The sequence below is a fragment of the Cryptomeria japonica genome, chromosome 6 (assembly GCF_030272615.1).
Source record: "Cryptomeria japonica chromosome 6, Sugi_1.0, whole genome shotgun sequence".
NCBI classification, from domain to species: Eukaryota; Viridiplantae; Streptophyta; class Pinopsida; order Cupressales; family Cupressaceae; genus Cryptomeria; species Cryptomeria japonica.
The window spans coordinates 105,183,173-105,205,315 of record NC_081410.1 but is presented as its reverse complement, the minus strand read 5'-3'; the positions used below and the strand labels follow the sequence as shown (position 1 = coordinate 105,205,315).

At 33.1% G+C, this 22,143-nt stretch overlaps 1 protein-coding gene across 1 annotated transcript in view; it reads right to left on the bottom strand.

The window, feature by feature from the left end:
• The window catches only part of LOC131876509 (uncharacterized), a 54,804-nt gene extending 33,211 nt beyond the window's left edge, over positions 1-21,593 (bottom strand). Inside the window, exons 1-2 of the mRNA XM_059221929.1 lie at positions 21,569-21,593; positions 89-329 (exon numbers count right to left, since the gene is read on the bottom strand). Of these exons, the coding sequence (XP_059077912.1) occupies positions 89-329; positions 21,569-21,593 (266 nt within the window). The remainder of the gene's footprint in view (positions 1-88; positions 330-21,568) is intronic.
• Positions 21,594-22,143: the final 550 nt, after the last annotated feature.

Below are 22,143 nucleotides of genomic sequence, written 5' to 3'. Positions count from 1 at the left end.
AATGTATATATATATATATATATATATATATATATATTTAATACATTATTTTTTTTTAAGAAAAAGAAATATAGCAACCCTTGGGGACCTGGAGCCTAGGGCTTCCACGGGCTCGCCGGGCGGCACAGGCTCCCTGTGGGCCGTGTTCCACAGAGATGCCGCGGGCGCCGCTACAGGCACGGACCACAGAGGCGCCAACGACTCCACTATGGGGGCTGCGCCCTCCTCACCACTGACTCCTCCACTTCCTCCGCCACTGCCGCTACCTGCAACAATAACAAATGCCGTGCGGCCTCCCCCTTCCCCACTTGCCAAGTTCGGCCCTCTTCCTGCAACCAACAAAAAGAAAACATGAAACCCTAACCCAGTATGGGTTAGGGTATTTCGAATAAGTTGAAAAGAAAAAAATAATAAGGGTTAAGAATGAAATGAAATGGGTTTTTCATTTATAATAAAAAAGAAATTAGGGTATTTGAAAGGAAAGGAAAAAAAAAAAAGAAACTTTATTTTATATTAAATTCTTGGTTAGGGTTTGCATGGAGATTTTGTTGTAGATATGGAAAAATGATTATATATATATATATATATATATATATATATATATATATATATATATATATTGTTTGAATATCTAAGAGAATAAGGTAAATCTTAGATTAAGTATTTTATTATGTGTTGTAGATATTATATATGTGTTTTAAAATCAAGAGGGCAAATATTGTGTTTAAATAAACCTATGGGCATTTTAAAAGAATGATGTTAAAATTTAATTATTATACTTGGATATAGGTTAATGAGATTATTCTTTTGGGGACATATGTCACTGTAAATTTAATTGACCTTTTAGACAATTTAGTTTAAATAGCTTTTAATTATTGATAAAATTAAATATAGACATTTGCAAGCTAAGTGCTAGGACTAATTTAATTAGTTTTTCTTTAAAAAAAAAAAAAAAGTTTAATGGCTATTGGAGGTTAATTTTATCTACGTCAATTAATTGATTTAATTTAGTTATTGATTAAAATCGATGAATTCATAAAATAATACTTTTAGTATTCCGCATTTGATTTAAATTATTATCACTTATTTTAGTTAGTTGTTAGAGATAACTCTCACATAGTTAAGACAAACTTGCTAGTAAAATTTCGTATTAGCGAATTTATTGTTATTTAAAAAAAAATTTAATCCCATTCTTGCCCTAAAGTTTGGGTATGACACTTTTGATATTGAAAACCATTCTATCTAGCCTATACAGAATCCAATTCAATGATATAGAGGACTATCTATACCAAAATCAACTAATATCAACTAAAGCCAAAAATAGTACACCCACGCATACACATATACAATCCTGGTTCAAGCGAGTATATCGATATGAAAGAACCAGGAAGAGAACCTCTGGTTTTAGCTCGTATCCAACTAAAATTTAATATGATTACAAATTGGCTAGTGTCCACACCCATATACATAATGTATAAACCCAATCAGATGATACAAACCCCTACCCTACTAATGCACTATTCCCCTGTTTACAATATTTAATCAACTTTCCTTGTTGAGCAACTAATTTCTCTGTTATTTATCCCCCAAATAGGAAAAATGGATCTAATCCTTTTGCATTAGATCAACTGTTATCTGGATCTTCTCCTAACAGTCCCAACTTTATAAGATTCTTCAACAAGGAAATTTTTTCTTGCACTTCTATTGCAATCAAGAAACTCAAAGACACTTATTAGCTTAAAACAAAGGAGTTTTTATATATAAATATGGGAGATAAAACAACCTAAGAATTGATTACAAACATCTGAATAATCAATTCCTACAATAATATATACCTATGCAGAGATCACAAGGACCAATCCAGACCTTAATCACGTAGATATGCCATATATAATATAACAGTCTAGTGAGTAGAGGTAAATTACCCATCCTTAGTGACTATCATAATAACCATGGGTCTCTTAACCAATGCTAAGTGTAGAATAAGCAAATAGGTGGAGGAAAATATGCCTTGAGTGTTGAAAAAAAGACCAGAATTAGAATCATATTTAAACAACCATCAAAATCAACCCTCATGTTTATATACTAAAATGTTGAATTGAAGCAATACTCAGAGTTGTAGATCTACTAGAAATGCTTAAATATATACTTAATATAAAAGCTGAAATAGAATCCAACTTAATTTATTGCATCGGACAACCAACCACCTGTATTGACAAGGAGTGCCCCTGCCAGCCAAATGTGTAAGCAAAGGAAATGTACTTGTAGTTTACTTTGGTTAGTGAAACTGAAAGTATTTGAAATGAAAAACTAAGATAAAAAAGGCCCACTTAGGAGCTTACATGATTTATTTTGATATTGAAAACCATTCTATCCATCCAATACAAAATCCAATCCAATGATATAGAGGACTATCTATACCAAAATTAATTGAAGCCAAAAAGAATACACACACACATACACACACACACACACATATACATACACACACATATACATATATACATACATATAGATGTATATATATAGATGCATATATATATGTTATACACACACACACATATACATATATGTTTGTGTGTGTATACATATACATACATATATATACATATGTGTGTATATATATATATATATACATATATACATACACACACAAATAAAAAAAAAAAAAAATTATATATATATATATATATATATAAAGTTAAATAATAATAATTTTTTTTATATAAAATATTATAATCAATTGTTTATATAGATATATATTATTTAATAATTATTAAAATAGTACAACCCGAGTTAGTCTAGTGGTGGAGAACTTGTGCTCTTGAAATAGAGGTCATGAGTTCAAATCCCACATAGGGGGTAGGGTATGTACACCTTATCGGCTTCGGCCCATTACCTATAAAAAAATAATAATAATTATTAAAACAAATATGTAAAAGGATTTAAGCATATAATTTGTTATTTATATATTATAATATAATAATTAAAAATAAAAAAAATTAAATATATAAAAAACAAAAAGGGGTAAATGCACAAAGTTGGGTCCCAATCTCGCAGAAGTCCGTGGGTTGGGAAAAGAGCCCGCTAGAAACAAATCGGGCACTCGTTTCGCTTCGAGTGCCCAAGCCATTCAAAAACGGGTGCCCGAAGCTAAACGGTCGCCCGTTTCTTGAATGTATTTTAAAAAAAAAAAACCATTTTCCATCATTTTCACTGTTTCAAAAACGGGTAAACATTTTAGAGGAGCACGGGTACCCTTTTTTTCATCCCAACTGACCCCCCAGACCATTTTTTACCTCCTTCTAGGTACGTAGTTTTATTTATTTTTATTATTTTTCATAAAAAAATGTTGATTTATTGTTATTATTTTTCATAAAAAATTGTTAATTTATTGTTATTTTTTAATTTTAGTGTTTTAAAGTTTGAAAAATGTTTTTTATTTTATTTTATTTCATGTTTAAAATAGATTTTAGTTTTTAAATATTACAAAAAACATGAACAATAAAAACCGTAGGAAAAAAACACAAAAAAAAAACGTAAACGAATAATAAACATTAGACACAAAAAACAAACAATAAACCCTGAACAGAAAAATGAACACTAAACCCTAGATAGAAAAAATGAACAATAAACCTTAGAAAATAAACAAACAACAAATCCTAAAAAATTAACAAACAATAAACCCTAGATGAAAATCAACAATAAACCCCCCTTCTCTCTCACACACACACGTACACGTTACCATCTCTATCATTACGCTCTCTCTCTCTCTCTCTCTCTCACACACACACACACACACACACACACACACACACACACACATTATCCCCTCTCTTTCACACACACACATTACCCCCCCTCTCTCTCTCTCACACACACACACACACAAATTACCCCATCTCTCTCTTTCACACGTTACCCTCTCTATCATTACCTACTCTCTATCTCTCAAATTATCTATTCTCTCTCTAACTTATTGTATCTCAAATTACCTACTCTCCCTCTCTCTCTCTCTCTATTTTAATCATGCGTAAAAGTTTGAATGTTTAAATTTATATTTCTAAATGTTGTATTTAATTATAGGATTCTTTTGTAAAAGTTAGATGTTTAATTTATGTTTAAATTGAACTTTAAAATGATAATGAATATGAATGTGTTTTTTTGTGTGTGAAAAATAGGGTTCTTAAATTTGATAATACTCTAACTATCACTATTAATCCTCACTACTTCCTAACTTAGCCCAATCTCTAAAGATATACTATATATTTACAAACATGATAACATGTCATATACTTTGACTTAATAGTGGAAAGAGAAACCACAACCTATCACCTACTCATCCAACTAATTGCATCACCACATAGACTAAATACATAGTCAATGTTAGACTTCCTAATGTCAACATCCCATATCCAATTTGAGTTTGCAAGTCCCTATATTTTTAATAACATGTGGAATAATCCTACTACTAAACTTTCTTCTTTCCAAACTTTGCGCTTTGAAAACATGGATTTTTCTTCTTCTTTTAGATTATTCCACGAATCACCAATCATTTTAGTGATCTCCCTATCCTTGCCAAGACGCAATTCTTTCAATTGTTTATACTGCTCAGCAAAGTAAAAATTGTAGCCATTCCTATTTTGCTTTGAAAACATGGTTGTTGAAAGCATTTTTTCTAAATTTGAGTCATTGAGATGCTAGATATTAAATTCCAACCCAGAGGTAGTATGTCCATAAAGTCCAATGGCTACCAAAGTGATAGATTTCCACTAAATGTTAGCTCTTGTTGATGTAACACTAAGTGTTGCTAAAGTGTCTTAAAAAGTTGTCAAAGATTCAACTTGTCCTCAAAGTGACATTATTGGTGAAGTATCCTATAATAACCCACCTTAATTAACCCAACAAATTTGACCATTTCTTTTTTTTTTTGTTTAATTTAATCATTGTGTTTGATTCAATTGCATGCTCTGGGCATCCATCCATTTGGATTAGGCATTCATCCATCTGGGATGAGCATCTAACCATACGGGTTAGGCCTTGATCCATACGGGACATAAGAGTTCATCTATCCAATATGGGATAGGCATCTACCCATACGGGGTAGGCATCGGTCCATACGGGACATAAGATTTCATCTATCGAATATGGGATAGGCATCTACCCATATGGGGTAGGCATCTATCCAATCGGGATAGGAGGTGCTCTAGCCAGAGACTTAGACTCATCAGGACCATTCAGGTCCTGAGCCACTCACTAAGTACTACACTCTTCTAACAGAAGTGCACCGAGGTCGCCGTCCTTAGGAGTAATTAAATAACATAATACAAGCTTGAATTCCACCTCAGAATTTGGCTTAAAGCCTCAAGAAGTCAAGCGAATCCATACGGGATTCCTTCTGAGTATGCATTGAATTACTTTTTCCAATTTAATTATCTTATCTTTCAAAATAGGATTCTTACTCATTCTTTCTTTTACCAAGCCTAGACCCCACCCACAAACGTCTGAGTACGAGGGACAACTCCATCCCAAGACTGCCTACATACTTGCTTCGACATGGGATCAAGGCGTAAAGTATTTAGTTCTATTTTCTATTCTATGGTTTGATGTAAACTGATTAGTGGGTACGCAACCCTTTCTAGGGTCAATGTCCCAGACAGTTTCTCTGCAGTTGCTACCCACAATGGTAGCGCTTAAGCAAAGACTCAAGATGGCCTATTGCTTGTGGCCTAAAACAACTAGATCCTAATTCTTATCATGAGCGTCACCCTTGACCAATTGTCAATCGACAACAATCTTCAAGATTAAAACAATTTCATAAAATCATTTCACTCAACATCCCTATAGGAGTTTACTATAGTTTAACTCAGTGGATGAAAGATCATTTAGAATTATCTTATTAAATTATCGATCCAAGGGGGATTACCCACCCCTTGGATTTTAACTTCCAAGTGTCCCTTATTACTCCCTGACGATTTATAGGGACGATGCCACAGACGTCATTGATGTAGCTTTATTAGGCGTTAAGTGTAGTAGTTCAACATGACGGCATTACCCGTAAGCGTGACCCATAGGCACTGTATATACCGAACGCTACTAGGTTTTGGTTTTCCAACTTCCTTTATTTAATTTTCTGACTTATGATAAACATCGTGCTTGAAAAATAATTATGAATTTAGACATTGCAAAGCTCAATTACTTGAAATAACTATTTGATGAATTACATAGAATAAAAACCGTGACTAACATTATTTATTACTCAAAACTTGAAATATAACTTTGCATAACAATGACCATCATGAAACTTGCATATTAATAATTACATGTGTAAAAAAAACATCAATAAATGTAATTAATCTATAAGTAATTTGCATGTTATAAGAATAGTACAACTTACATGAAAACGTCAATAAATGTGATTAATCTATAAGAAATTTGCATGTTATAAGAATAGTGCAACTTGCATGAAAACGTCAATAAATGTAATTAATCTATAAGTAATTTGCATGCATGATTAAACAATCCAAAAATAGCGATTAAATTTAGGCATTTGATTCGAATCATATTAATGTGAATTATTTGCTTAATGCCAACTAAGTGCCCAATGGATCTTAATAGATCGAATGATTCTAATTATAACATTTGATATAATATAATTTACAAGTATTTATTATAGATAAGTTAATCGTGAATTCATTCCTCAATAATCCCCAATATTTATTAATTTTCTAAGTTAATTTAATAACTTAAAGTTTATACTAAGGAAAAGAAAATTAACAATTTCAAATTTTCAATTTATACATTTATTTCTAAATTGTATTTTATACTTTTATAAAAAAAACTAAATAATATAACAACAAAAAAAAAAACATGGCGAATGGTTAATGTTTAATAATCAATAGGGGGGTGGGGACCACGGGGTCCCATCACCCCTGCGGTCCTGCATGCGCAGTCCCCTAGGGTTGAGGGGACACCATGGGCCCCTCCACTCCCCTGCGGCCACTGTCGTGACAGTGACCGCAAGGGTAGTGGGGGGTACCACTGTCCTCTCTAGCGGTTACAATAACCGCCCCCCTAATGCCTCCGTGCATCATTCAAATAATTTTCGAAGTCCGTGAATTACTTGCAACATTAAAATATTTTAACTTGAAATAAATTTAATATATTTATAATGCAACATTAAAATATTTTAACAATTGAAATAAACTTAATATAATTATAATGCAATATTAATAAATTTTAATATAAACTTAATATATATATATATATATGGTTTCATATTCCCAATTACTTAATGATATATAAAAACAAAAGAGAATTTATTTGTGAAAACAAGAACATGGATAAAATAGATGACCAAACAATTGTTTTAGATTGATTCTACAGTAAATAGGAGGTTGACATTTACACAGAGAGAGAGAGAGAGAGAGAGAGAGAGAGAGAGAGAGAGAGAGAGAGAGAGAGAGAGAGAGAGAGAGAGAGAGAGAGAGAGAGATTATTCCAGCATTCACAGGCAGGAGGTTTGTTCCAGATTTCACAGGGGAATTGTTTATTTCCAGAATTCGTTTCCAGTATTCACAAGAGGATTTTATTCAACAAATATTCATAGAGTTTCAACCAATATTCACAGAGAGATTTTAATCAACTCATTTCACAGAGATTTTATTCAACTCATTTCACATAAATTTTATTCAACTCATTTCATAGAGATTTTATTCAACTCATTTCACGGAGATTTTATTCAACTCATTTCACAGAGAGATTTTATTTTAATTAATATTCACAAAGAGATTAAAATAATCACAGAGAGATTTTAAAAATAATCACAGAGAAATTTTAAAGATAATCACAGCGAGATTTTAAAGATAATTGTAGAGAGATTTTAAAGATAATCACAGAGGGATTAAAGAATGAGATTCAGGTTTCCATTCGAAGAACCAGAGAAAAGAATCAGAGGGAGGAATAAAGATTCAAATCACATAGGAAGAATTTTGATTTCAGAAAAAGAGATTTTAAACAAATAAAGGAATATGATTTTCTTTTGCTAAAATTTTTAGAAGAAAAACAAAAGCAAGATCATGTGCATATTTTCTTGAGGGAAATAAAATAATTTAAATAACTATATTTTACATGCACTATATGAAAGCATCATCATTACTATTTATCCTTAATAAAAGATTTAAAATCAAATAAAAGAGTTTCTTTATATAAAGGAAGATTTATAACTATTGATAATACGAATTCCTCATAAGTAAATGTAAAGATAAACAATGAGGAGAGAACCTGGTTTATCGAGCTTGATGTTGAATCCACTAGCTACCCTTATGATCCTTCCTTGCAACTTGAGAGAAATCCTAAACAACAACTTAAACTTCCTGCAACGAAAATGAGACTACCAAAAATATCTATTTCTAAAACTTGGAAAATTTCCTTCAAAACATAATCAACTCCCTTCTTTGAAACTTGCATATAATTTTATAAAAAAATTCCCTCCATTCCACTATCTAGAAAATTTAATTAAAAAGGAGATTCTTTCCCAATTTTGGACTTCATGCAAATTGATTAGACTTAGTGGAGGAGTTACATGCAAGGTGGTGGAGAATCCTCTAGAAGCTTCTTATTCTTCCTACAACATGTGCCATAATTGGATGTGGAAATTAAATAAATAAAAATAATGTATATTTTCCATGTGTGTGTGTGTGTTATTATTTTTCATTCTTTTTATAACATTTACTCAATCATTTAAATAGCTTATCCAAAGATAAAATAAAATTGTGATTTAAATCCAAAAGTGATAAAGGAGGGTTGTGACATCCTCCCCCCCTTAATTTGTGCATCATCTCGATGCACTTATTGAACACATCCAAAAGAGTCTATAGTTCACGATTAAAACAAAAAAAGGAAACAACTGCTGCATATCCTTAGTATCCTCCCACGTGGCATTCCTTTCATCATACTAGTTCCATTGTACTTTGCACTGATCAACCTCTCTATTGTGCAACTGGAACTGGCGCCTCTCCAAGATTTTGGATGGCTCTATCATTAATCCTCCCATTTCCTGGTCCTGTAAGGCATCCCAATTCAAAATGTGTTTCTCATCAGGTACATACTTTTTAAGAAGAGATACATGGAAGACATCATGGATTCAGCTCAATTAGGGAGGTAAGGCCAACTGGTATGCAACTGGATTAATCCTTCCCAATATTTCAAAGGGTCCAACATAACGAGGTGCAAGCTTAGTCTTTTTCCCAAACCTTATGGAACTCTTGTGTGGCCTAACCCTTAGGAAGGATTTCTCTCCCACCTCAAACTTCCTTGGTGTCCTATTTTTGTTTGCATAACTTTTCTGCCTATCTGAGGCTTCCTTCAATCTTTGCCTAATTTCCTTAGTTTTCCTCTCCATCTCTTTCAACATACTTGGTCCAACAATTACTCTATCTTCAAGACTATCCCAACTCAAAGGTGTTCGACTTACAAAGCTTCAAAAGGTGCCATTCCCAAAGATGTTTGATATGTATTATTGTAAGCAAACTCTACCAGAGGTAGGTACTCTTCCCATTTCTTCTGTTGGTCCATACAATACATGCAAAGTAGGTCTTCCATAATCTGATTTGTCCTTTCTGTCTGACCATCGGTTTTAGGGTGGTATGCAGTGCTAAAATTTAGTTGAGTTCCCAGAGCTGCTTGAAGAGTTGTCCAAAAACCTTGAAGTGAATCTAGCATCTCTATCTTATATAATTTTCTCTGGTATTCCATGCAACCTAAATATTTCCTTAACAAAGCACCTAGCCAAGGTAGGTGCATCATCCGTTAGGTTCCCTGGTATAAATTGTGCCACCTTAGTGAGTTTTTCAATTACCACCATTATTGTATCATGCCTAAAAGGTGACATGGGTAAGCCTTGCACAAAATCCATGCTAATAACTTGCCACTTGTGTTGAGGTACATCGTGTAACTGTAACAATCCAGCTGGATGTCTATGTTCTGCCTTTACTCTTTGACACTCCAAACATTTAGCCACATACTTGACAATGTCATTCTTCATCCCTTGCCAAAAGTATAACTTCTTTAGATCTGCATAAAGTTTTTTAACTCCTGGGTGCTTTGAATAAGGGGCATTGTGAGCCTCTGACAAGACTACTTCCCTTAAGTCTCCTGAAATAGGAATATAGATTCTATTATTGTATCTGAGAAACCCATCTTCGTCTAATGTATACCCTCCAATATTAGGATTGGTTGGATCATGTTCTAATGTCAATTTGACTTGCTCATACCATGGGTTGTGACCTTGCTCATCCATCACTTGCCTTTTGAAAGAAGTTTTGAATGTCGCTATAGTCATCAAGTGTCTCCTTCTACTCAAAGCATCTGCCACCCTATTTTCCTTCCCCTTAATACATTCAATTTCAAAATCATATTCACTTAGAAACTCTAACCACCTTCTTTGTCTGGCATTTAAGTGGGGTTGGGTAAAGATGTACTTTAGTCCTTGGTTATCTGACTTTAACTCAAAGGGCTTCTCTAGTAAGAAGTGTCTCCATTTCTGTAGGGCATGCACAATTGCTGCCAACTCTAAGTCATGGGGTGCATAATTGACTTCTTGAGTCTTTAGCTTTCTAGATTTGTAAGTTACTACCCCTTCATCTTGGACAAGTACTCCTCCTAAACCTTCAATAGAAGCATCAGTTATGATTGTGAAGTGTCCCTTTCAAAATTTGGAATGCCTTATCACTTTATTCTGTCCACACAAACCTTTTACCCTTCCTTTGTAATGAGGTGATGGAGTTTGCTATCTTAGAGAGTCCTTCCACAAACCTCCTATAGTAACTTGCTAGCCCCATAAAGCTTCTTATCTCTGAAACATTTTTAGGGATCGACCATTCTACTATTGCCTTTATTTTATCTGGATCAACTGCTATTACTTCCTTTGATATTATATGCCCAAGGTAGTGAATCTTTTCCTCGAAGAAGGCACATTTTGACAATTTCCCATATAACTTATGTTCTCTCAACCTTTGCAAAACAATTTGTAGGTGCACTAAATGTTCCTCCTCATTCCTAGAGTAAATCAATATGTCATCTATAAATACCAAAACAAATTTATCCAAGTAGTCATGGAGTACACTATTCATTAGGTTCATAAATGCAGCTGGGGCATTGGTTACACCAAAAGAAACTACTGTGAATTCATAATGCCCATATCTAGTCTTGAAAGTTATTTTCAGAATGTCTTCCTCCTTAATTCTAAGTTGATGGTACCCTGACCGGAGGTCTATCTTTGAGAAAACTGCTGCTCCTTTCATTTGGTCAAAAAGATCCTCTATGCGAGGTAAGGGATACCTATTCTTTATGGTGAATTTGTTCAACATCCTATAGTCGATGCATAGCCTTAAGGTTCCATCCTTCTTCTTAACAAACAAAACTGGTGCTCCCCTTGGTGATACACTTGGCCTTATTAATCCTTTAGCTAAGAGTTCCTCTAATTGCATTTTGAGCTGTTGCAATTCAATTGTGTTCATTCGGTAAGGTGCCCTTGATATTGGTTCCACTCCTGGTAGCACTTCGATAGAAAAGTCAAACTTCCTCTTAGGGGGTAAGCCAGGTAATTCTTCTAGAAAAACATCCTTGAATTCTTTTAAGAAAGGGGTATTTTCAAAGGTTGGTGTATTTTCCTCTTTTCCTTCATCAATTTCAACCCTATAGATTAGGCCTCTTCTTCTTCTTTCCTTCTTTAATTGCATGGCTGATATGGTTTCTATATTAATGGGATTAAACTTTCCTTGGATTTTGACCCTTTTTCCTCCATCATCCAAACATTCCACAACCTTGTTATAGCAATCTAAATTAGCTTCATGGTCTGTTAACCAACTCATTCCAATAATTATATCATATAATCCTAGGGGTGCCACATAGAGGTCTACCCTTGTTCAAACTCAAGAAATTGTACCCTTGCCCTCGGCAAACGCTTAGTAAGTTCTTGATTTAAGGTTTTTAAAATTTAATTTCTATCATTGCAAAACATTCCTTTAGTTGTGTAAATTGAAGTGAGCACAAGGCCTAGAGTTGAACCTTTTCTCTGATACCACATGTAATAACCCACCTTAATTAACCCAACAAATTTGACCATTTCTTTTTTTTTTGTTTAATTTAATCATTGTGTTTGATTCAATTGCATACTCTGGGCATCCATCCATTTGGATTAGGCATTCATCCATTCGCGATGAGCATCTAACCATACAGGTTAGGCATTGGTCCATATGGGACATAAGATTTCATCTATCTAATACGGGATAGGCATCTACCCATATGGGGTAGGCATCATTCCATACGGGACATAAGATTTCATCTATCCAATACAGGATAGGCATTTACCCATACGGGGTAGGAATCTATCCAATCAGGATAGGAGGTGCTTTGGCCAGAGACTTAGACTCATCGGGACCATTCAGGTCCTGAGCCACTCACTAAGTACTACACTCTTCTAACAGAAGTGCATTGAGGTTGTCGTCCTTAGGAGTAATTAAATAACATAATACAAGCTTGAATTCTGCCTCCGAATTTGGCTTAAAGCCTCGGGAAGTCAAGCAAATCCATATGTGATTCCTTCCGAGTATGCATTGAATTACTTTTTCTAGTTTAATTATCTTATCTTTCAAAATAGGTTTCTTACTCATTCTTTCTTTTACCAAGCCTAGACCCCACCCACGAACGCCTGAGTACAAGGGACAACTCCATCCCAAGACTGCCTACATACTTGCTTCGGCATGAGATCAAGGCATAAAGTATGTAGTTCTATTTTCTATTCTATGGTTTGATGTAAACTGATTAGTGGGTACGCAACCCTTTCTAGGGTCAATGTCCCAGACAGTTTCTCTGCAGTTGCTACCCACAATGGTAGCGCTTAAGCAAAGACTCAAGATGGCCTATTGCTTGTGGCCTAAAACAACTAGATCCTAATTCTTATCATGAGTGTCACCCTTGACCAATTGTCAATCGACAACAATCTTTGAGATTAAAACAATTTCATAAAAGCATTTCACTCAACATCCCTATAGGGGTTTACTATAGTTTAACTCAGCGGATGAAAGATCATTTAGAATTATCTTATTAAATTATCGATCCAAGGGGGATTGCTCGCCCCTTGGATTTTAACTTCCAAGTGTCCCTTATTACTCCCCGATGATTTATAGGGATGATGCCACAGACATCGTTGATGTAGCTTTATTAGGTGTTAAGTGCAGTAGTTCAACATGACGACATTACCCATAAGCTTGACCTAGAGGCACTGTATATACCGAACGCTACTAGGTTTTGGTTTTCCAACTTCCTTTATTTAATTTTTTGACTTATGGTAAACATCCTGCTTGAAAAATAATTATGAATTTAGACATTGCAAAGCTCAATTACTTGAAATAACTACTTGATGAATTGCATGGAATAAAAACCATGACTAACATTATTTATTACTCAAAACTTGAAATATAACTTTGCATAACAATTACCATCATGAAACTTGCATATTAATAATTACATGTGTAAAAAAAATGTCAATAAATGTAATTAATCTATAATTAATTTACATGTTATAAGAATAGTACAACTTGCATGAAAACGTCAATAAATGTAATTAATCTATAAGAAATTTGCATGTTATAAGAATAGTGCAACTTGCATGAAAACGTCAATAAATGTAATTAATCTATAAGTAATTTGCATGCATGATTAAACAATCCAAAAATAGCTATTAAATTTAGGCATTTGATTCGAATCATATTAATGTGAATTATTTGCTTAATGCCAACTAAGTGCCCAATGGATCTTAATAGATCGAATGATTCTAATTATAATATTTGATATAATATAATTTACAAGTATTTATTATAGATAAGTTAATCATGAATTCATTCCTCAATAATCCCCAATATTTATTAATTTTCTAAGTTAATTTAATAACTTAAAGTTTATACTAAGGAAAAGAAAATTAGCAATTTCAAATTTGCAATTTATACATTTATTTCTAAATTGTATTTTATACTTTTATAAAAAAAAATAAAATAATATAATGACAAAAAAAACAAAACATGGCGAATGGTTAATGTTTAATAATCAATAGGGGGGTGGGGACCACGGGGTCCCATCACCCCTGTGGTCCTGCATGCGCAGTCCCGCAGGGTTGAGGGGACACCGTGGGCCCCTCCACTCCCCTGCGGCCACTATCGTGATAGTGACCGCAGGGGTTGTGCAGGGTACCACTATCCCCTTCGGCGGTTACAATAACTGCCACCCCTGATGCCTCCATGCATCATTCAAATAAATTTTGAAGTCCGTGAATTACTTGCAACATTAAAATATTTTAACATTTGAAATAAACTTAATATAATTATAATGCAACATTAATACATTTTAATATAAACTTAATATATATATATATATGGTTTCTTATTCCCAATTACTTAATGATATATAAAAACAAAAGAGAATTTATTTGTGAAAAAAAGAACATGGATAAAATATATGACCAAATAATTGTTTTAGATTGATTCTACAGTAAACAGGTGGTTGACATTTACACACACAAAGAGAGAGAGAGAGAGAGAGAGAGAGAGAGAGAGAGAGAGAGAGAGAGAGAGAGAGAGAGAGAGAGAGAGAGAGAGAGAGAGAGAGAGAGAGAGAGAGCTTATTCTAGCATTCACAAGCAGGAGGTTTGTTCTAGATTTCACAGGGGAATTGTTTATTTCCAAAATTCGTTTCCAGTATTCACAAGAGGATTTTATTCAACTGATATTCACAGAGTTTCAACCAATATTCACAGAGAGATTTTATTCAACTCATTTCACGGAGATTTTATTCAACTGATTTCACAGAGATTTTATTCAACTCATTTCACAGAGAGATTTTATTTTAATTAATATTCACAAAGAGATTAAAATAATCACAGAGAGATTTTAAAAATAATCACAGAGAAATTTTAAAGATAATCACAGCGAGATTTTAAAGATAATCACAGAGAGATTTTAAAGATAATCGCAGAGGGATTAAAGAATGAGATTCAGATTTCCATTCGAAGAACCAGAGAAAAGAATCAGAGCAAAGAGATTTTAAAGATAATCGCAGAGGGATTAAAGAATGAGATTCAAATTTCCATTCGAAGAACCAGAGAAAAGAATCAGAGGGAGGAATAAGGATTCAAATCACACAGGAAGAATTTTGATTTCAGAAAAAGAGATTTTAAACAAATAAAGGAATATGATTTTCTTTTGCTAAAATTTTTAGAAGAAAAATAAAAGCAAGATCATGTGCATATTTTCTTGAGGGAAATAAAATAATTTAAATAACTATATTTTACATGCACTATATGAAGGCATCATCATTACTATTTATCCTCAATAAAAGATTTAAAATCAAATAAAAGAGTTTCTTTATATAAAGGAAGATCTATAACTATTGATAATACGAATTCCTCATAAGTAAATGTAAAGATAAACAACGAGGAGAGAACCTAGTTTATCGAGCTTGATGTTGAATCCACTAGCTACCCTTATGATCCTTCCTTGCAACTTGAGAGAAATCCTAAACAACAACTTAAAATTCCTGCAATGAAAATGAGACTACCAAAAATATCTATTTCTAAAACTTGGAAAATTTCCTTCAAAACATAATCAACTCCCCTCTTTGAAACTTGCATATAATTTTATAAAAAAATTCCCTCCATTCCACTATCTAGAAAATTTAATTAAAAAGGAGATTCTTTCCCAAATTTAGACTTCATGCAAATTGATTAGACTTAGTGGAGGAGTTACATGCAAGGTGGTGAAGAAACCTCTAGAAGCTTCTTATTCTTCCTACAACATGTGCCACGATTGGATGTGGAAATTAAATAAATAAAAATAATGTATATTTTCCATGTGTGTGTGTGTGTATTATTATTTTTCATTCTTTTTGTAACATTTACTCAATCATTTAAATAGCTTATCCAAAGATAAAATAAAATTGTGATTTAAATCCAAAAGTGATAAAGGAGGGTTGTGACATATCCCAATTTTCTAAAATGACATTATTATACTAAATTTCAACTACTCCTAAAGTCCACCTTCTACCAATGTCGCAATGTGCATCTAAAGATGTTTTTTAACTTAAAAAATATTACACTAAATGTAAAATTATGCCTCAATGAGAAATAGAATGTCATGTGGAAAGAATCTCTATATTTAATCATCCATGTATCCTCACATATATGCATTCCAAATATATAACAGTTATATCACTATTGTCATCCTAATAATTAATTGAATCTAAATCATCATTTAATTCATTCTTGTAATATTTTTCTTGCATTCATTTTTATGTGGATTTTCTTGACATAATTATAAAGTTTAACATAGGATTTATTGAGAGACTTAGATCTCACTTTAGATTTGGAGCTTTGTCCTTTTTCTTATTTTTTCTCTTTGCTTTATCCTTTTATCTTCCTCTAATAACCAATGCCTCCTTTAAAAAAAAAGAGTTTTTTTTTTGTTTTAACTCCTCCAAGAGTAGAGAACCTACTATTTATTCAAGCTTCAACTTAGTGTAGTACTACTAGTTGTGATCACTAAATCATCCCATGATTCTAGCAAAGAACACAACAAAGCAATACATATATTGACAAGTTCATAGATATAACTTAATTACTTTAATGAATTTAGTTATAACCAAAAGAGAGTAGTTGAATCGATTCCTATGAAGTTGAAAATATAAAGGGGTAGCCTAATTGACGATAATGGTTAAATATTGCAAGGGGACTAAATTGTAATTCCATGGAAGTTACCTTCTTTGAAAAGATGAACTACACAACGCTACCATTAAACTATGATTAGAAGCCTCTCATGACAAGATGGTCAACTATTATGGGTCCCAAAGTACAACTATCATAGGTAATGTAATCATCCATCTCTCTATAACAAACATACAAATGCACCATGATGGCCCAAAATGCCAACTAAAAAAAATCTTAATCGAGAATGAGCCCTTAGTGGAGTCTAGAGGAGATGATTATTCATTATCTAATTCGGTGGAGTCATTTTATTCATTATCTATTCTCTCTCTCTTTCTCATGATTATTTTTATGATTTTGATGGAACTTATACTAATGCATCTTTAGATGCTAAAAAGTATTGTTTGAGTTTCATGGGCATTATGATATTTTATTTTGTAGAATATTTATTATAATTTGATTTAAGTGAATAATATTTCTTAAATGATGCTTATTATTAAAATAGACCCACCTATTAATAATATTATAGATCTATGTGAGTTTCCTTTTTTATATTTAAGTTGGTAAATTGTATTTAATTATAAGTTTTTTTGGAAGGTGAAATGTAAATTAAATAGAAATTGTAAATTTTCATGTTTGTATATATATGCAGATTATTTTCACAGAATGGATGAGTTTGAGATAGATGAGCTATTAGGTCTAGCGCCACCTCCACCTCCACCTCCACCTCCACCTCCACCTCCACCCGATCAGTTGAGGTAGACCATTAGGAGGAATATTGATTCTTTGATTAGAGATATCCATACCATTAGACGTGAGCCTCATCCACCTCCGCAATTGTTATGCCTTGTAGATAGTATGCAAGGGATTGCACAATCTATACAGGCTTTAGATAGCGAGCTGGATAGCTATCGTAGTTAGTAGGAGGGATTGCATGCATTTTACATTGATGGCCTAACATACAAACAAGTCAATGAATTTAAAATAACAAAAATAGATTTGAAACAATATTTTGTGAACCCTAAGACAGGTGAAGAGATAGATCCGAAGAAGCCACAAATCTCAATTAGATAGTGTAGGCACCTAGGAATAGCTAGACACTTTTGGGAGCGGTGGTGGATGGTCTTTGACTATCCACCACACTCCAGTCATGAGGTCCCAATGTATTTTTTAAAAAAATTATGGGCTGATTTTGAATTGGGTAAAAAGCCCAATTACTTTGATATTAGATCATTTTAGGGGGTCAGGAGAGGCATGCCCCAGGATAGGCCAAGAGCCAAATTGAGCGACAGGGTTAGAAATCATGTGCATGATGATCCCTTGATTCCTCTTCCTGCACTAGTTGTTCCAACACTTGCCCATCATTGAGTAGTGGATTCTGCTCTTGGCTCATTGAGTGCCCTGTCAGGCAATTTGGTACAACAGTTGCGCAAGGTGAGGGTTGCCCCCAGCTTAGCACATGTTTGCATGAGCTGCGGGAATGTATGTACAGGTCCACAGAGTGAGGCTGCCCTTGGAGGAGATGGTGATTTTGATGATGCTGATGCTGCACATGCTGATGTTGTCTCTTCATATGTTGATCTCTTGTGGGCAGATGATGATTAGCCTACAGAGGTACAAATTTATTTATATAATTTACAGTGCTATATTAAATTCCTTATATATACACATATGAACCATAACATGAGTCATTTTTTTCTAAATAGAGGATGGATCATACCACATCATTGAGGAACTGACATCATCTTACCTCGATACCTAGAGATGTTGGTGCCCCATTTATGGTATGCACTTACATTTAAAATAAACAATAAATTTTTTAATGTAATGATGTGTATCATATGTTTTTTCAATTTTGTAGGGTGCTTCGTGTAGTACCAAGGTGGGTAGTTCTTCACGTGACTCGTGGACTGCTGAGGCTCAACCTCATATACCACTAGTATGTTTTTTATCCATTAATTTGAAGTGTTTATATGCTTACTAATTTATGTACAACTTTGATTCATGTTTGTAAATATTTGCAATTGTAGGCTTCTAGATTGTTTGATGGTGCATCACATGTATGCCTTCACCCATCAATTACTTTGCCTACATCACATGTATGATTTTGTATGATAAACTTGTAATCTATATATATACTTTATAATTTATGTATATATACAAGTTTGATTCATGCTTTATATATGTTGTTCAGGTTGATACCACTACCAGTATTGGTATGTCTCTGGGATTGAGCTAGATGCAACCATCGACATTGTCATTTGCGGTGATGGTACATTAGGTTGAATCAAATATATCATAAAAAATTAGAATGATTGTAACACAATTACAATGTGCACAAAATAACATTAAGAAGAAGATAACTAATACAATGTTGTTTATGAAACCAAAATTTTATCAAATGTAGACAAGTACAATGTTAAAAAGACAAAGAAAAACAATTATCATGATTAAATATAAAAGAGTTCACACAAGTAACACAAACTTACATGCATATAAATTTGATTCAACCTAATGGACCATCTACATCCTCTCTCTTCTCCAATGCATCTATGATTGCCTCATGCTCTTCTATTGAAAGTGTCCACAATACCTTATTAGTAGGTCTACCTTTGTATATTTCTAATTTTATGTTTGTTGCCACCACCAAATGAGAATAGTGTATAATCTTCTTTTATGATTAGTAGTCCATAAGCTGGTAAGCCATTCCTTCTTGTTAAGTATTTGCATAGCCATGTGCCAACTACCACAACAGACCCAACTAGATACTGAAAACCATCATCATCTACTTGATCACATATCAACTTTTTCTTAGGTTCTACACATCTAGCTAGCCAATACTCAACCTGCTCATCATTATCCTTGGGTGCAACAACAACATACACATTTCCTAGAAAACAAATTTAAGTACATGTAGAAATAAAACTTGTTAGAATTTATAATTCAAATACAATCATAAATTATATGACAATACATAAAAATATATAATTTAAAGTTATAAACAAGAAATTGAATTAAATTACCAGGTTGTATGAGGTTTGAAACACGATCATAATCTTCTGATGCAAATGCATGATCTGGGTCTTCATTTCTTCTAACATCTTGATATTGTGTCTCACTAGGTGTTAAGGATTTGTGTTGCCATTCTTTGACCCATTCCATATACTCACATTCTTCCCATTCACCTGCAACACAAAATTGACAGAAAAATGCAAGCTCTCTAGTCCATATAGTCCAAGTGTTAGAATTAGAACTCTTAAATGAATGCCATCTAGCTGACCCATTGATTGTATCACAATCATATCCTGGAAGGATATTCTCCTCTTTAACTAGCTAGAAGAAACATCTAATTGTAGAGTTCTGACTTGATCCTGTGGATAAAGTTGCACTACACCAATCCACAATTGCACTTGTATTTTTAAATTTATCCTTTTCCTCGAATTTGAGTTTCTCTCTGCAAAGGGCTCTGTTAACACATGCACCGGAACCATCATGTTCTCCTTTCCCATCTCCAACCTAAAAAAAACTCCACATGTGTTTGATATTAGTTTTCTTATGAATCCTACTCAACCAATAAATCATTCTAGCATTCTTGAATTGCCCTGTGCAATTATTAGACCATATTAGATGTTGTGTCATCTGAATTTTTCTCTCCCTCAAATTCTGAAAAAAGGTCTTGAAGAAATACTAGACAAACTCATATGAGTGTAATTTATTATCACTCATATAGAAATGGTACTCTCTCAAAATTTTGCGATCCTCTTCTATACTATCTGGTGCATTCCTATAGACAATATGGAAAAAAATCTATACTTACACTGAATTGTAGTATTGTGATTGGACCTCATCTTGTAGTGCAAGCGTGTAGTTCTCTACAAATTCAACAACTAAAAGTATACTACCAACAGGAAATGTATCCTTACATATTCGAAACTGACCATTGAGCCATCTAGCATTTTGAGTGTGTTTAACATATTTAGATACAATGTTACTCTTAAATTCATTCATAAATGCACGAACACTAACTTTTTCAGTGATTAGATCGCATCATCTTCCAACCTTTCCATCCTTCAGTGGATACTCAACAGTTTTAAATATTTTAACATCAACTAATTGTTGTCCAAAATCATTTGAAAGATTTTCATGCAAACATTCATCCAACAATGCAAGATTGCCACATATATCATATACACTGGAAACACATGCATTGAAAAGAAAATGTTGCTCATTTGGTGGGTTGCAAAACAAACTTGATATAAACTCCTTTATAGTTTCAGGTGGTATATTTATACCACATTCTTGGAACATTCCATTACTATGCATGGTAACACATATATATCGAAATACGTCATAATGGTAGCGAAATTGAACATGAGATTTGCAACAACATGTGACTCTTTATTTGTTAATTCTAACATACCAAGGTTTACACTTTTCAAAAGACCTTTGACAAATGCTAATAGTCAATACCTTATCATCTAGATTTTTTTTGTACAATTCAGTTTGAGTCATGTCCAATAGGTGTTTTGGATGTGGATCACAATTTTTTAACCTAACTCTTAATTTAAGATCATCTCTAACATTAGGTGATACTCTCGTATTATCGTGCCAGAATTTTTCAATCAAATTTTTTACTTCACCAGTAAGTTTCATATCAGACCTTGGTAGTCTACCACTAAAAGTCCACAATTTGTTTGCCAGATCACTTTCAAAATTAACTCTTCTTTTTACAGCTCTTCACAAATTTTTACGATGAATATTAAGATATCCACTTATGTTACTCATCATTCTTTTATTTAAAGTTGTTTGGCTTACTAAAGCTGTTGTTATTGCCCGTCATGCCGCGTTTTTATCTTTAGAATGACTTTTCTTTTCGATTGTATCAAAGGCGCTAGCAACAATCGATACAACTTGTTTTAAAGACTCGTCCTTCTTCTTGGGTTTGACATAAAAGCCTAACTTCTTCATCACTTTTCGCATTTTAGTCATTTTAATTAGTTGTACCATTAATTGACATTGAAACCCAAATTTCTTATTATAAAAAAAATATCTAAACAATCTATTTGCATGTGTCCTAATCTGTCTCCATGAAACCAAGCTAGGAAGGTTGTCTAGTACATCACTTTTAATTTCAAAAATTTCATTCGTTTGATTATCATTCAAACATGTTTCATTTTCAATTGGTGTTTCCATGTCTACATACACATTATTGGTTTTAGTTGCATGTGGATTTTCAATTTCATTTGGAGTTTCAAATTCAGTTTCAATTTCAGTTTCAAGTTGAGATCTAGTTTCATTTGGGGTTTCAATTTGGATTTCAATTTCAGTTTCAACTTGAGTTCTAATTTCATTTGGGGTTTGATTTTCAATTGGCGTTTGATTTAATAAGT